General features: G+C 43.7%; 1 protein-coding gene across 2 annotated transcripts in view; it reads left to right on the top strand.

Moving 5' to 3' along the window:
- The window catches only part of KIF13B (kinesin family member 13B), a 120,781-nt gene that overhangs the window by 1,048 nt on the left and 104,713 nt on the right, over positions 1–15,020 (top strand). For both annotated transcript variants that reach the window (XM_052690865.1, XM_052690874.1), the window contains exon 2: positions 11,837–11,930. In XM_052690865.1, coding sequence (XP_052546825.1) covers positions 11,837–11,930 — 94 coding nt within the window. The remainder of the gene's footprint in view (positions 1–11,836; positions 11,931–15,020) is intronic.

The raw sequence follows: 15,020 nt of genomic DNA on the forward strand, positions 1-15,020 counted from the left end.
GTGATCTGAAACTAAATAACGCTTTTAGTTTGTTTTGGTAAGTAGGAAGAATAAATGTTAATGTTGCTGCGTCAAGTATTTCCATGCCTTTTGAAATGGAGGTGTCCAGATGTGAAGTTCTCAGTACAGGAGTGACATGGATCTGTTGGAGTGCATCCAAAGGAAGGCTACAAAAGTGATCCCAGGGATGGAACAGCTCTCCTGTGAGGACAGGCTGAGAGAGTTGGGGCTGTGCAGCATGGAAAAGAGAAGGCTGCGAGGTGACCTGAGAGCAACCTGTCAGTGTCTAAAGGGGAGCTACAGGAAAGAAGGCACAGACAGGGTCTGCTGTGATAGAACAAGGGGAAATGGATTTAAACAAAAAGTAGAGAGATTTATACTGGACATAATGAAAAAGTTGCTTACAGTAAGAGTGGTGATGCACTGCATGGTTGCCCAGAGAGGTGGTTGTTGCCCCATCCCTGCAGACAGCCAAGGTCAGGCTGGATGGGCACTGATGGAGCTGTGGGTGTCCCTGCTCACTGCAAGGAGTGGGACAGATGGCCTTGAAGGGTCCCTTTCGACTTGTTTCTATGATGCTGTGAAATGTCAGATTAAGTTCATCAGAGCTTTTAATTCTGCAGCTTTTTTTTTTTTTTTTTTTTTTTTTTTTTTTTTTTTAAACTTCAGCAGTGTGCAAAATTGAAGGCGGGTACATCCTTGTAGAGAGTTGGTGGGAGAAGATTCAGGGACAGTGAGGTAGGAACTGGTGGGGAGTGGACCTGGAAGGTGGTGCCTTGTTTCAGGGATGGAATCATAGATTTGTTTGAGTTGGAAGGGACCTTTAAGGGTCATTTGGTCCAAGTCCACAGCAGTGAACAGAGACACCTACAGCTCTATCAGCTACTCAGAGCCTCATCCAGCCTGACATTCGGTATCTCCAGGGATGGGGCACCCATCAGCTCTGGGCAACCTGTGCCAGTGCTTCACCACTCCTGATGTAAAAAAAAAAACAAACTTATTTACATATATGCATGGTTATATCCAGGGCTGTATTCCTTCTAGCTTTGGTCTGTCTTCTTGTCCATATCACTTTCCTTTCATAGGTCATTTTGGCTGTGACCTAGATATTTTCTGTCTTGTTTTTTTACTGCCTGGATTGTGAGATTGTACAATAACTCAGGTTGGAAGGGGCCACTGGAGGTCTCTAGTCCAATCAAATTGGATGAAATTGCAGATGAAATTGGGCTAAGTTGCACAGGTTCAGTCAAGGTTTGAATCTTTGAGGATGAATAACGCACCTTCCCGTTCTGTTGTATGTATCTTTCATACAGCCCCTGGTTTGTGCTCGTGTTGTGTCTTCAATGGTCTTCAATGGTCTTCAAGCTATTTTTAGCTAGGGACTGCATTCTGCACAGAGTGTATGCAGAAGTAATAGAGGATGAAGTGGTGGAAATCAGGGGGGGAAATGTGGCAGAAGATTATAGATTAGGAGGTGTATGTATTTTGGGAGGGGGGGTGTATCTTGTTATCAGAGCTATTTCATTCCGTAGAAACTAAAAAAGATAACACACCAAAAAGACTCGCTGTGGCCTTGCTGTTAGCTTGTTGGGCTCCATCAGCATGGTGGCCAGCAAGGACAGGGAGGTGATTGTCCCTCTCTATTCTGCTCTTGTGAGGCCCCAGGTCTGGAGCCCCCAGTACAAGAAAGACAGGGAGCTGTTGGAGAGGGTCCAGAGGAGCCACAAAAACGATCAGGGGGCTGGAGCACCTCCTGTAAAATGACAGGCTGAGCTGAGAGCTGGGCTTGTTCAGCCTGGAGAAAAGAAGGCTGCGGGGTGACCTCATGGCAGCCTTTCAGTACCTAAAGGGAGCCTACAGACAGGAGGGGAATCAACTCTTTGAAAGGGTTGGTAACAGCAGGACAAGGGGAAATGGTTATAACTTGAAGGACAGGAGATTTAGGTTGGATATCAAGGGAAGTTCTTTACCATGAGAGTGGTGAGGTGCTGGAACAGCTGCCCAGACAGGCTGTGGATGCCCCATCCATCCCTGGAGGTGTTCAAGGCCAGGTTGGATGGGGCCCTGGGCAGCCTGGGCTGCTATGAAATGTGGAGGTTGGTGGCCCTGCGTGTGGCAGGGGGTTGGAGCTTCGTGATCCTTGAGGTCCCTTCCAACCCTGGACATTCTATGATTCTGTGTGTGAAGGTCATGCAGGAGTGGTGGATGTCTGAGGATCCAGTACTCCCTGTTCAGGGGGAAGAAAGAGCACTTGTCCTACACGTAGCTTGGCAGTTGAGGTTGTACCTCCTCTTGTAAGAACTGCTTTGCAGCTATTAATGCCCTGTTACTTTGCAAGCAGTATGTGAATTCACAGAATCACAGTGTGGCTTGGGTTGAAAGGGACCTTAATTTTGCATAGGTCCAGCCTAGAAGATGGAATTCCTTTCTCTACCCCAAACAAGATTTCCTGGAATTGTTTGTTGTTGTTATTTGTTTTATTTCTGGGTGAGTGATTTGTCATAATCCAGATGTTATGGTCGAGTGATGTTTCTGATGTTCCTAGAATTTACAGAAATAGCAATAAGCCTAATATTTTCTTACCTCCTCGGTGCTAAATTTAAGCATTTGTGTAGCTGCTTTTCTTAAGAGCCATCTAGTTGTTAAAGTTCTGTGGCTTTGCTTTTTTTAATAAGCTTTGAGGCTTTCTTGGAAACCTTTAGTATGTGCTTTGTTCTAAATAACATTTGTCCGAAGTTCTGGGACTTTGGACGTGAAGCAAGTATTTGTTTTCTTCAGGGTCACGAGTAATGTTTTTTCCTTCCCTCTGCACCAAAGGGCTCAAAATTGCAAACCTGTCAGATGGCTGCAACTGTAGGAATTGAAGCTTTGCAATGTTTACTTGTGGCGGTGGTGGTTGTCTTCAGCATTTGAATTATGAATTTCTTAAGGCGAGGGTTTATTAGGTTAATAAAAGTGGTATGTTTAACCATTACTAATTTATACAGCTCATAAAAGTATAATAAGGACTGTGTGTGTGTTGAAGGGATTTCTGCATCAAATGGCTGTTTATGGTGCTGCATTTTGAGGTGATCGTATTGAGAGACCTGCTCCAATGTGAAGTGGCAGTCTATAAAGTAAGCTTGCAGGACTAATTTGTAGCAGTGAGAGGAAGTGTTCCTAATTATACTTGAATGGCTCACTTTTTCAGATCTATGTTATTTTTTGCATTATGATTCAAATTAAGCCCAAATCCTACGGGCTGTCTATGGAAGCCATGCTTTCATAAAGCAACTTAGTTGTTATTTCACCTGCAGCATCACATCTGAAGCTGCAAGCTCTTTGGGGTAGTGGTTATGACTTCTCTGTTGTATTTCATAGAATCATGTGAGTTGGAAGGGACCCTTCAAAGCCATTTGGTCCCACTCCCTGCCCTGAGCAGGGACACCCACAGCTCCATCAGTGCTCAGAGCCCATCCAGCCTGACCTTGGCTGTCTGCAGGGATGGGGTGCTCACCATCTCTCAGAGCAGCCTATGCCCTCAGCACCCTTATTGTAAAAATCTCTTTTTCCTTATCTCCAATCTAAATCTTCCCCTCTTTGAGTTTGAAACCATAAACCATACTTTTGAAACCATACTTTGCATAAAGATCTCAGTTAACATGCTTTTATGAAATTGAGTGCTTTGCACTGTTTCTTTTAAAGTCTTTCTTTTTCTTGGTTTTCTTGCAATATGTCATTCACTAAAATATTTCCTAGTGTACCACTTGTTCTATTTTTTTGTAATAACCAGGAGCTTCCTTTGCTGTTGTTGGATTTTCCTTTATGAATATTGTCACTGGCTTCACTTATCATAGAATCACAGAATCATAGGCTGGCCTGGGTTGCAAAGGCCCACAATGCTCATCCAGCTCCAACCCCCTGCTGTGTGCAGGTCAACAACCAGCAGCCCAGGCTGCCCAGAGCCACATCCAGCCTGGCCTTGAATGCCTGCAGGGATGGGGCATCCACAGCCTCCTTGGGCAACCTGTGCCAGTGCCTCACCACCCTCTGGGGGAAAAACTTCCTCTTTGTATCCAACCTAAACCTCCCCTGTCTCAGTTTCAGACCATTCCCCCTTGTCCCATCACTATCCACCCTCACAAACAGCCGTTCCCCCTCCTGTTTATGTGCAGAGCTCAAATCATACCATGAAGCAGAGTGAAAGACAGCTTGAGGCTTTTCAATACAGATTTGTTGTATTCAACATTCTACTCTCAGGTGATGTTAGTGTGCAAACATCCCATAGGTGTGTTCAAACCCTTGTGTTTCTCTGTGCCTTTAGTCAGTTGAATGTGGTGTTAATTAAAATGTAAAATCTTTATCAATACTGGCAAAGTACAAAGGCTGCAAAGTGAACCTGATAGCGGCATTTTGGTATTTAAAGGGGAGACACAGGAAAGAAGGGGACAGACTCTTTAGCAGGGTCTGTGATGATAGAACAAGGGGAAATGGTTTCAAGCTTGGGGAGGGCAGGTTTAGGTTAGATATAAGGAAGAAGTCTTCTATAGTGAGGGTAGTGAGGTGCTGGCACAGGTTGCCCAGAGATGTAGTTGTTGCCCCCATTCCTGGAGGCTTTCAGGGCCATGCTGGAGCAGGCCCTGGGCAGTCTGATCTAGCTGTGGTGTCCATATTCATTGCAGGAGAGTTGGACTAGATGGCCTTCAGAGTTCCCTTTCAATTCTAAGGATTCTATGATTCTGTGAGTTGCACTGAAGGATGTGGTCAGTGACACCTTATGCCAGCATAAGCAACTGCTATCATAGAATCATTAGGGTTGGAGAAGACCCTTTTTTCCATTAATATTGGCTCAACCACCAAGCCATTGCCACCATGCCTGCTTAATGTTGCTGCACCTCTACTGAGTTAATACTCTTCTGTTCAAATGAGTCAGAAAGCTAACTGTGAAAAAAGTCACAGGAATTATGAAGGTGGGGATCCTATAGGAAAGCTGGGGAAGGACTTTTTATAAAGGCTTGTAGTGGCAGGATGAGGGGGAATGGCTTTAAACTGGAAGAGGGCAGATTTGGACTAGATATTAGGAAGGAATTCTTTACTGTGAGGGTGGTGAGACACTGAACTGGCTGCCCAGTGAGGCTGCGGATGCCCCTGCATGGACGCATTCCAGGCCAGGCTGGATGGGGCTGCGAGCAACCTGGGCTAAAGGGAGGTGTCCCTGGTTATAGCAGGGGGTGGAACTGGATGATCTTAAAGGTCCCTTCCAACCCAAACCATTCTAAGATCATCTGTTTCAGCCACCCACCTGTCACCGCCATGCCCACAAACCCGCATCACTCGGTGTGACTCGGTAGTTATTGGAAAGGCATCCCGAGGAGCAGCAGCAGGGCAGGCAGCAGGCTGCTGGAAGCTCAGGTTGGGTGCCCATGCCCACCTGGGTCTGTGCTGTGTGCACCCAGCCCTGCTTCTGGCAGTGCTATCTGAGAACACTGCTTTTGGAAGTTTGTGGCCTATGGCTTCCAGTGTAGATAGCTAGATGGCTTGTAAATGGACACTCAGGTATCTATTATGCTAATGTGCATATTCATCCGGACTAGTTTCTGTGCAGACAGGGCTCCTTTGTGCTTTGATGATAAAGCATCTGTCTCCAGTGCCTGTCAGGAAGGAATTTGCTTCTCTATCTGTGTAAGCCTCTGCCTGCAGTGTTAGGTGCTAATTTTCTGTCCTACTCTTAGGAGGTTGCACTCTCAGTCACTTGACGCGTGTGTTTGTTTTGGGGGAAGGAAGCAGAGGTCGTTCTGTGTTTGTTTTCCCAGTGAAGATTACGACAGAAACATTGTATCTATAAATTGGAGTTTGTGCAAGCAGTCTTAAAAGATTAATTACGGCATTAGAGTACATGAAATGGCACCTGTTATATCCTGATGGCAATATATGAGCACCAGGCTTTTCTTCCCCATTGTCCTTGTGATAAACGGGCACCTGGGCTTTTTAGTATTTCCTGCTCGCTGTTGATAACCTATGAAATAATGTTTGTGGTAGGAGCGCCCTGGAGACAGGGCGACAAATGGGAAAAGCAGGCAGAGTTCGTGTTTCACCCTGCATTCCTCAGGCAGGCAATTGTTTTTAAGGACTCCTCAGGTGTTACGAGTTTATTCCCCACTGCTGAAGAACCGGTGGGACTACCACACAGGCAAATGGGGATGCCACAAAGGCAAGCAATTCTTGTGCTAATTACATCTTTAGAGCTAGCCTTAAGTGCAGTATGAGATTACATTTCTGCTCTGGTTTCACCTCTGCTTCATCTTCACGAAGCAGACAAAGGATCGTGCTCGCTGTGAATAATTCTGCCTTGGCTTTTAGTGGCAGAGCAAACGTTGCATTTCATTCACTTTGAAGCCTGAAACAAAGCAGCCCAGAGTTATGCCGAACTTCTCCGAGCTCTTGGCTGCATCACAGAATCACCCAGCTGCTCATGTCCTCAGTCCTCGTGAGCTGAGCAGCGCGTGCAGCAGCAGCACTGCCTGTGGGTAAGGTGAGTGTCCACATACACGTTGTGCCTTCACCACAGCCATTGGGCAAGCTCTTCTTTTGCAGAAAATGAAACAACAGAAGGTAAATGAAACTCGTTACCATTTGAGCAACATAGCGTTAACAAGCGAGGTTAGCTTGCTTGCATTCACTGTGCTCATGTGTTTGAGTTGACTTAAACCTCGTCATGAAGATAGCATCGTGTGCCCTTCCAGATGTACTCATGCATATTTGATGACTTTTAATTGCCACAAACTGAAAATTTCATGAATGATATTTGTGCAGTGAATATATAGAACAGCAGCTTGAAAGACACCTCTTTGACTTGGTGTTGGTAAGCATTAGGGATGAGTCAAATTACTGCATTTTTGTCCCAAACTTTTAAGTCAGTACAGTTTATAATGACTGCCCTAAGAGAGCTTTTCAGCTAACAATGTCTTTTAAGCTCTTAGCAGGGTCATTTAGATCTAAGTTATTTTCACTCTCTGTTGTGTGGTCAGTTAGTTTTGCCTTTATTTATGTTGGCTTCTGCATAGCAAAGGGCAAAGAGAACAGTCGGTTTAAGGCAACAAACACTGGCAGGGAGATGTGAGGACCTGTTGTGCTTGAGCCAGCTTTCAGCTTGCTGAGAAAACAACAACAAAAACAAAGGCCTCTGTTTTTGTTAGTTGGCTTTTACTTAGCGTACGATAAATAAACTTTTAAATATTTTTGAATTAGTATTTAAACATTTCGAAATGATCTTGCTATTTGCTTTTTCAGACTGGAAAAGGCAAAAGGAACTGACTGCAATTTTTGATTCAGTGCAGCTTGAAGACTCATACTGCAATCGTCCGTTTCTAACCTTCAAGGGAATGTTAAGCTCCTGAAAATCTACTGGCAGTTTAAAAAGCAAAATTTCTATTGTCTCTGTCTCTACAGGAGATTATACTGAGCTGTTGCATTTGGGGCCAGTTTTGACTTATGAGCTTACTACGTGCACTTTAAGGCTTTCACATTTTCCTTTCTGTACCTCAGTGCTGTCTGTGGGGTAACCCAGGTGTCAGTGTAGGTGCAGCTGCCCCACACATCTGGTAATGGGACAGGAGAGTTCTGCTTCAAGTTTATTCAACCTGCCTTATAGTACCAGGCTTCATCTTTGTTTCTGGGGTCAAAAAAGGGCTGAAAAATCTATCGGTCCTCAGAAACAGGAGCTTCTTAATTGAAATCTGATGGAAAAGGTGGTATGGAAATAAAGGCACTTGATGACTTTGGAAAGGGCAATCAGCTGGGATGGTTTTGTTTGGTGGCCGTGGCTGTGAGATGAATTCTTGGGACAGTGGCAGAAAAACCTCCAGTATGACTGCAGGGCAGTGCAGAGGGTTTCAGTGTGCTCTGGGTGTTTGACTCCAGATCCCTACTAGAGGAATGAGTTGGGAATCTCAACTTCCAACTGGTGTTTTATTATTTGCTGCCCATTTATGAAGAGAGTTCCCTAATTGATCTGAAAATGAAAGTGGAGATTTCCTAGAGTTGAAAATGTTGAGCATTTTCCAAAGTATTTTTCCTCTCCCCATCCTCCAGGTTTCACATACGTTCTTTGTCTCTGCCCCAGGCCTATTCAGGCCTACCTCTGCTCATGTTTCTTGACACTGCTGTGGAAAATGTGCTGTGCTGAGTTTATGATTACCAGAGGCGTGACTGCTATTAGAGAAGGAATGGAAACTCCTACCTGTTGCTGGGAGTGCACCATCACGTTGCTGGCCTGCTGAATCCACCATTAGTTATGGTGGTACATTGCTCCAGGGTGCTTTTCCTGCTCTCTGCTTTTCTCATTTTTGCTCCTTATCTGAAGCACGTTGAATTTCTTAGGCTAGTGAAAAACTGCAGAGGGCATGGATGGTGTGGTGGTGTTTTTGTTGTTGGTGGGTTTTTTTGCAATGCTTATGAGGCTTATCAAAGGCATTTAGGGTTATTGTAGTCATTTCAGATTTGCATGCATGTGGGGTTTCACTTAAAGATCTGCATTGCTTGAATTTTTATTGTCACTTTTGTGGGGAGTTGAAAAATCAAGAGAAATGGTAGAGAAAAGCTGGGGTTTGAAGGAAGCCTTCCTTCTGACAAGGAAATACAAAGTCATTGGGGAGACTCTGCAAGTAGCTTGGATGCCCATGGCTTAACAATTAGCCTTGCACTTAGCCCAGCTTTGCTTAACACTTCCATGACTCTGAGATCACAGAATCACAGAATGGCCAGGGTTGGAAGGGACCTCAAGGATCATGAAGCTCCAACCCCCTGCCACACGCAGGGCCACCAACCTCCCCATTTCATAGCAGCCCAGGCTGCCCAGGGCCCCATCCAACCTGGCCTTGAACACCTCCAGGGATGGACGGGGCATCACAGCCTCTCTGGGCAGCTGTTCCAGCACCTCACCACTCTCATGGTAAAGAACTTCACCCTGACATCCAACCTAAATCTCCTGTCCTTCAACTTATAACCATTTCCCCTTGTCCTGCTGTGATGAAGAGTGATGAAGATAATACCTTTTATTATGGATGTCACAATTCTCTTATGCTGAAGCTCTGAAAGACTTTTCCTGCAGTACACGTTTCCTGAGATGAGTTCTAGTTTCAGTTTTTCCAAAAGCAATTAGCTGATTGGTTTCCTGATTGGATGAAGCAGATGAGTTGTTGATTGTGTTTGCCTGGTGATGACTGAAGGTAGAGGAATGTTAGCAATATTAATGGGTGAGATTTTAGGTCTTGTTGGTATAACAGTGAAAACACAGAGCTACAGGATCTGCGATAAATGTCTGAAGTTTGAGTGTGTCAGCCATCCGTGTCATCTTTTCACTTCTAAATTCCAGGCCGCATTATCTGTGTCTGCAGTGGAAAGAAACAATGCTGCCCAACCCTGACAAACGAGTCCTTGCTGCAAGATGAACTCATCAGTGGGTTTTGGATGTGTGTGCTTATCTTCTTACCTTGGCACATCCTCCTTCTCCTTGTTGTTCAGGGGCTGAAAGTGCTCTGCTTACCTAGGAGATACTGAAACTAGTAAAAGTAAGGGTGGAGTACCTGTGTGATCATAGGAGAAGAGGAAGATAATCTGTCTATGACTCTAACCTGCTTTAGTAACAATGAAGACTTAATGAGGTTGAAATTATGATTTGCAATAGTGGCTGATGTCAGATTCATCTCTAAACCTGGAGTCATTAAAGAAGTCAGAAATTAGTCAAAGAACATGCTTTGTAACAAAGAAAGCATTGGTAGAAAGTGTATGATGTGCTATAAAGCAGATTTTAAACTGTTCTTAGCTAAAAGCAGTGCTGTTCCATGAAACTGCTGCCAGGGTAGGTGAAATACATAGCCTTACCTAAGAGTATCTGATAAATAACCCAGCTTTAGAGGTTGACTGCAGCTGTTTCTTGAAGTTGATTTCGTGGGACACCCTGAGGTGATGCACCACCTCAGCCTTGGCCAGGACAGCTTATTGTGCATCCTCACTCCCCACTGGGAAGAACCGCACTGCCCGAGATGCTCGTCAGACCTTTCACTGGGCTGCTCTAACTTTCTGCAGTGGCTGAACACATCCATTTTGAGCACTGTAAGGAACTCCTGTATCCTGTCTGTGTGTGCTCTTGGAAGTATTTCACAGAGATCAAATGAATGCTTACAATACTTCTGAGTTTAGCAGTAGTCTCGGGCACAAAACCTACTATCAGCATTCTCCCTCGAGAGGTTGATTAAAAAACATGAGAGCAGCCATAGGACTTGTATACAGAATGAGCATGCCTCGTGCTTTCCGTAAGGGAAGTAGCATGTAAAAACCTTCTTGAGTGGCTGAGGAAAAGCAGGTCACTGCAATACAGAGTGTTAATCACTAACCAGCCAGACCGAGATAGTGGCGTGTTGGATCTGGGATGCATGAGGAATATACTTTGAACTAAGGAAGCATGTATTACATACTAATGATAGGTAAATCGACTTTCAGGGTGTGGAGAGACATTAAAATAAACATCAGCTTCTGAAACTTGTCTGTCTCTTCCTTCCACAAAAGCAGAGTTTAATAACAGAGCAGTTCAGAAAGAACTGGAGTTTCATGTGACTGATAAACTTGAGCTTTGGTTTTCTTTGTTATCATTCAAATAGTGAAAGACCTGTAGCATCTCTAATAACAAAAAGCCAGTAAGAGAAACTTCCTTTTCCTATGCTATTTAACAGTAGTGAGAAGCCAGCGAGGTGCCATACAATAAATTAAGATCTGTGGTCTTTGCGTGAGAGATTTGCAGTCTGAGTTTATAGGGTGCTGTGAGGTGAATGAGCACGTAGAGGTGACACAGAAGGAAAGAGCAGAGGTGAAGGAGGACAGGATTCTAATTAATGTGATTAGACGTGCATAGTTGGGTGATTGAGGTGGGGTGTTGAACTCCATATAGAGGTTATTGTGCGTAGCCTCTCTTCATGACGGCTCTTGAGAACATTGGGCATTCACTGGGTGTGATTCGTGGGTCGTGGTTGTAGGCATCAGCATTTGGCTGCACGTTCCAAGTTCTGCATTGGAACGTAAGAAGATAGGAGTGGATTGCTTGTGCTCATGTCTATAGGCAGTGATTTTGGTTGCAAGTGGCTGTTTGTTCTTTTGTATCTAATTCCATTTGTCACTGGGTGGATGCCTTGGGCGGTTGTCAGTGTTATCTAAGCTTTTATTTTATTTCCTCTGCCTCTAGAGCTAAGAATTCTCATCCATTCCAGTTATTCTTCTTACTCATAGGATATATCCCATTGCTTAGCATCATTTGGAAGAGCTGGGCTTTCCAGCTGGCTTGGAGCCTGTTGGGAAGGATAAGCCTTTTCCTCCACGCTCATACCTAAATTATTTTTGATGGGACTTGAATTTCAGTGAGCAGGTGCCCCGGGACTGACAGCTGGCATGGTGTGCTGCAGCAGCACAAGAGTGGCCAGGGAAACGTGCTGCAGATGGCAGGGGCAGCCTTCCCTCAGAGCAGGAGGCATTGAGACAGCAGTGAGAAGAGCTGTCAGAGTGGTACCATGCCTAATGGATCTTTCCCCAGAAGAAATTTCATACTGCCTTGTATGTGCTGATTGTCCTTCAGAAAAACCCAAGCGCTCTTTCTTGTTTTGAAAAGAGTGCATGCTTTAAAGCTGGACAAAATCCATCCCGGCAGAATATCTCTAGAAGTGGAATTTGGCAATAGTCCTGTTTCTATTCTCTAGCTGATGGGTGGCTGTCAGGCTGCATGAATAAATTTGGTGTCTGGAGGAAGTAATGGTGTGTATAATCCTAGTGCTTTAAGAGCAGCACTTGACACTTTCTCATTTCTTTACAGAGCTTGATCTGCATACAAAATGTGTGGTGGATGTGGATGCAAACAAGGTTATTCTTCATCCTGTAAACACCAACCTTTCAAAAGGAGATGCCAGGTAAGATTTTTGAATGAAGAAGGTCAGGTTTTGTAAATGAAATGAGGCGAAAACTGAAGCTTTGATAGAGGGCTTTCAGTTTAAATAAATTACATATATATTCCTTCTGCTATGTACTTACCATCATCTGTAAAGTAAGGCTGACTTTACTGGTAAGATGCTTTGATAACCAAGTACTTGCTGCATTTTAAAAACGAACGTTTGCCTCCTGCTATAAACAATGTGATAGCAATTAGTTGGTCTGTGAACTGTTTCATTTGTTTTCAAATGCTGTTATGGGACTGAAGATATTTAAATCTGCAAAATAATTTGAGCCGGGCACAGTTTTGTCAATTTGGAATGAAATAAACCTGGATGGTTATTTTCTCATCGTGGACTTGTATTCGATGTGTGTGGGAAGAGGATTAGAAGCATGGTGGAGAGGTGTAGCTCTAGGATGGTCTTGTCAGTGAGACACTATATGCATCACAATACATGGAGAGGTGGCTGAGGGCAGGAACTAGTTTGTGTAGGAACTGGCATCAATTTGTTAAACTACTGTGAGAAGTCCTGTAATGTTTGTTAGGGTTAAGGTTGGGACCAATTAATTTATTGCTTGTTTGCAAGGGGAGGAAATGTGAAGAATGTATGTGTGAAACAAAGTAACAGGGGTCCAGGAAAAGGCAGAACCCATTACTGGGCTTGTACAATCAATCACGGTCTGTTTTCTGGGAGGGAAAATAGGGGGGATGTGGTGTTAAGGGTGACAGAAGTGAGAGAAATTCAGTTAAACACACAAAAGAGCTTTGTTTAAATGCAACATATCATAGTAAAGCTACAAAGCCAGTGATCAATAAAAGCATTCTTTCCCGGTCCCTGCTAATTTAAACTTTATAAACCTCAAGATGCAATAGATGGAAAAGCAAACTATCAAGTGCAATAGATGCTTTATTGACAGCAGCCAGAAGATTTACTATAGGCAGTGGGATTGGAGCTTTAAGAAGATATTTAAAAATGGCTGTGTGGGGGTGGAGTGTTTTTGTTTGCGTTAATATCCGCCTCCTCCAGAAACACGTGCTTTGTTCAGCTGACAAGTAGCTGAGTTGATGTGAGCCTTTCAAACCGCACAAAATGACAGGTAAACGAGATTCTCAAAAACCAACTTAGTGGTATGAAGAATGTTATTTCAGAGCTTCTCTTAAAGCACGATGACCGAGCAAATGTTACAGATATGTTATAAAATGTTCATAGTGTAGTCAGGAGGGAATACGTCATGCAGATCATGCCCCCTGGCAAGGGAGGAATCGTTTGGCAATGGCAATGGCGTTGGCTTCCCAGACAAGATGGTGAGTCCTGTGTGAGAAACTGGCGTGCCAGGCTGAAGAATGGCTCATTTGCATTTTCACAAATACCCATTGCTAATCTAAGCAGCAAGCACAGTAAATTTATATGGGGTGATTAATAAAAGAGAGAAAAGTGGAGGCCCATTAAGTGCGTGGAAGATTTGCCTACAAACATTGTGACAACAAATCTCAGAAGCATAATTGGAGTAGTGAGGATGTAGAACAGTCTTACCCAGAATGTGATCCCTTAAGATGGGCACCCATGAAGTTGTCTTTGTGCAGCTCCCCCAGAGAAATCTGAACTATCTGATCAAGGAAAAAGTTTACTTTTCTTAAGCCAAAAACAAATAAAAATAGTATTGTAAATAAACTCTGTAGAGACATGCAAAGCGAGCAGGATACATTTGAAAACCTTAACAGCTTAGCTTAATTTCTCATGAAGATGCCAAGGTCAGTTTAGGAACTGTGGATAAAATTTTAGAGGTAGAAATCTGTGCTGTCCCATCCCATCCCATCAGAGCTGTGCTCTGGCTGGGAGCTAAGTTTGTGAAAACAGCCTGTGACTTTTGGAAACATGCATGTTTTCCCATTTCCATCCTTTCTGGTAGAAACCAAGTTTAAGAGATGGGTAGGTGTGTAAATATTGAGCTTAGTAAGCAAAACAGAGCCACGGTTGTGTCTGTTTGTCCTGTCTGCCCAGAGTGCTTCTTGCAGGCTAAAGAATTCTTTATAATGTGTCTGTCCATCTGCAAAAAAGGTCAGAGAAGTCTTCTCCCTATCTGTTGCGCATTTTGACGATACCTAACTTGAGATGTGTGAGACCTGACTTTTGGACATAGCAAATGGTGTTGATGCAATTGCCACTGGAACCATTTCAGGTCTTGAGAAAAAGAAGCTGGCTTCTTCGAATTTTCCATTAAAAATTAAGGAATTATTTGAAAATCCAGGTGACAGCTGGTCAGCCTCACTTTCTTCTGTGTCTACAAGCTGAATATCACATTTGCACATTTCTCTGGAGACTTGAGGATTAGCAAATGCATGTAAAACGCTTGGTCACAAAAAAGGAAGTCTGTTTTTGTACAGCTTCATAAATCTCATGTCCTGTTGGTTTTCTTTAACCAAGAAATGACCTTTCTTGAGACAGAGAAGCGAATCCATTTCTTTTATGGAGTGACCCTTATTAGTGCTGCACTGGTTTCAGTAATCTGATCTTGTACAAAGGATCAGTTTTGGAATTGGATGACCTCCAGGTTTTGGTTCCTGGCCTTGGCATATTGAGTTTGTGTTGGTTGAGCGGTGGTTTCTTGTCAACGTTGATCAACGTTTTCTGAGTTGCTTTTCTAACATAATTTGCTGCACAGCCTGGAGTTTTGTCACAAGTTTCCCCAGATGACCTCTCTAAATCAAAATCTCCTCTTCCAAGGATGTATGAACCTCCAGGGAGTCGGTAGCAAAGAGCAGCACCATCACCGTGACTTGACCGCTTCTTTTTTTTGCCTTGTGTAGTTGTCTGTTCTCTCTGTTGCAAATGTCAGGATTTACTGTGCACTGCAAAGATTGCCCAGAATATTATTACTTAGTGGCTAGGGCTTGAAAGAGAGTGTGGACTCATTGAGATCGAAAAGAAGAGGTAAATGCTACAACAACGATTGGAATGCCTGTAAGAATCCTTTTGGAAAGCATTTCTTTAGGTTCTTCAATTTACCTTTCTTTTAATTATTTACTCCCCATTTGCTTGTGCTGTGATCATTACCTTTCCCAAAAAAGA

This window comes from Tympanuchus pallidicinctus, unplaced genomic scaffold (assembly GCF_026119805.1).
Source record: "Tympanuchus pallidicinctus isolate F22 unplaced genomic scaffold, pur_lepc_1.0 scaffold1, whole genome shotgun sequence".
In the NCBI taxonomy this organism is placed as follows: Eukaryota; Metazoa; Chordata; class Aves; order Galliformes; family Phasianidae; genus Tympanuchus; species Tympanuchus pallidicinctus.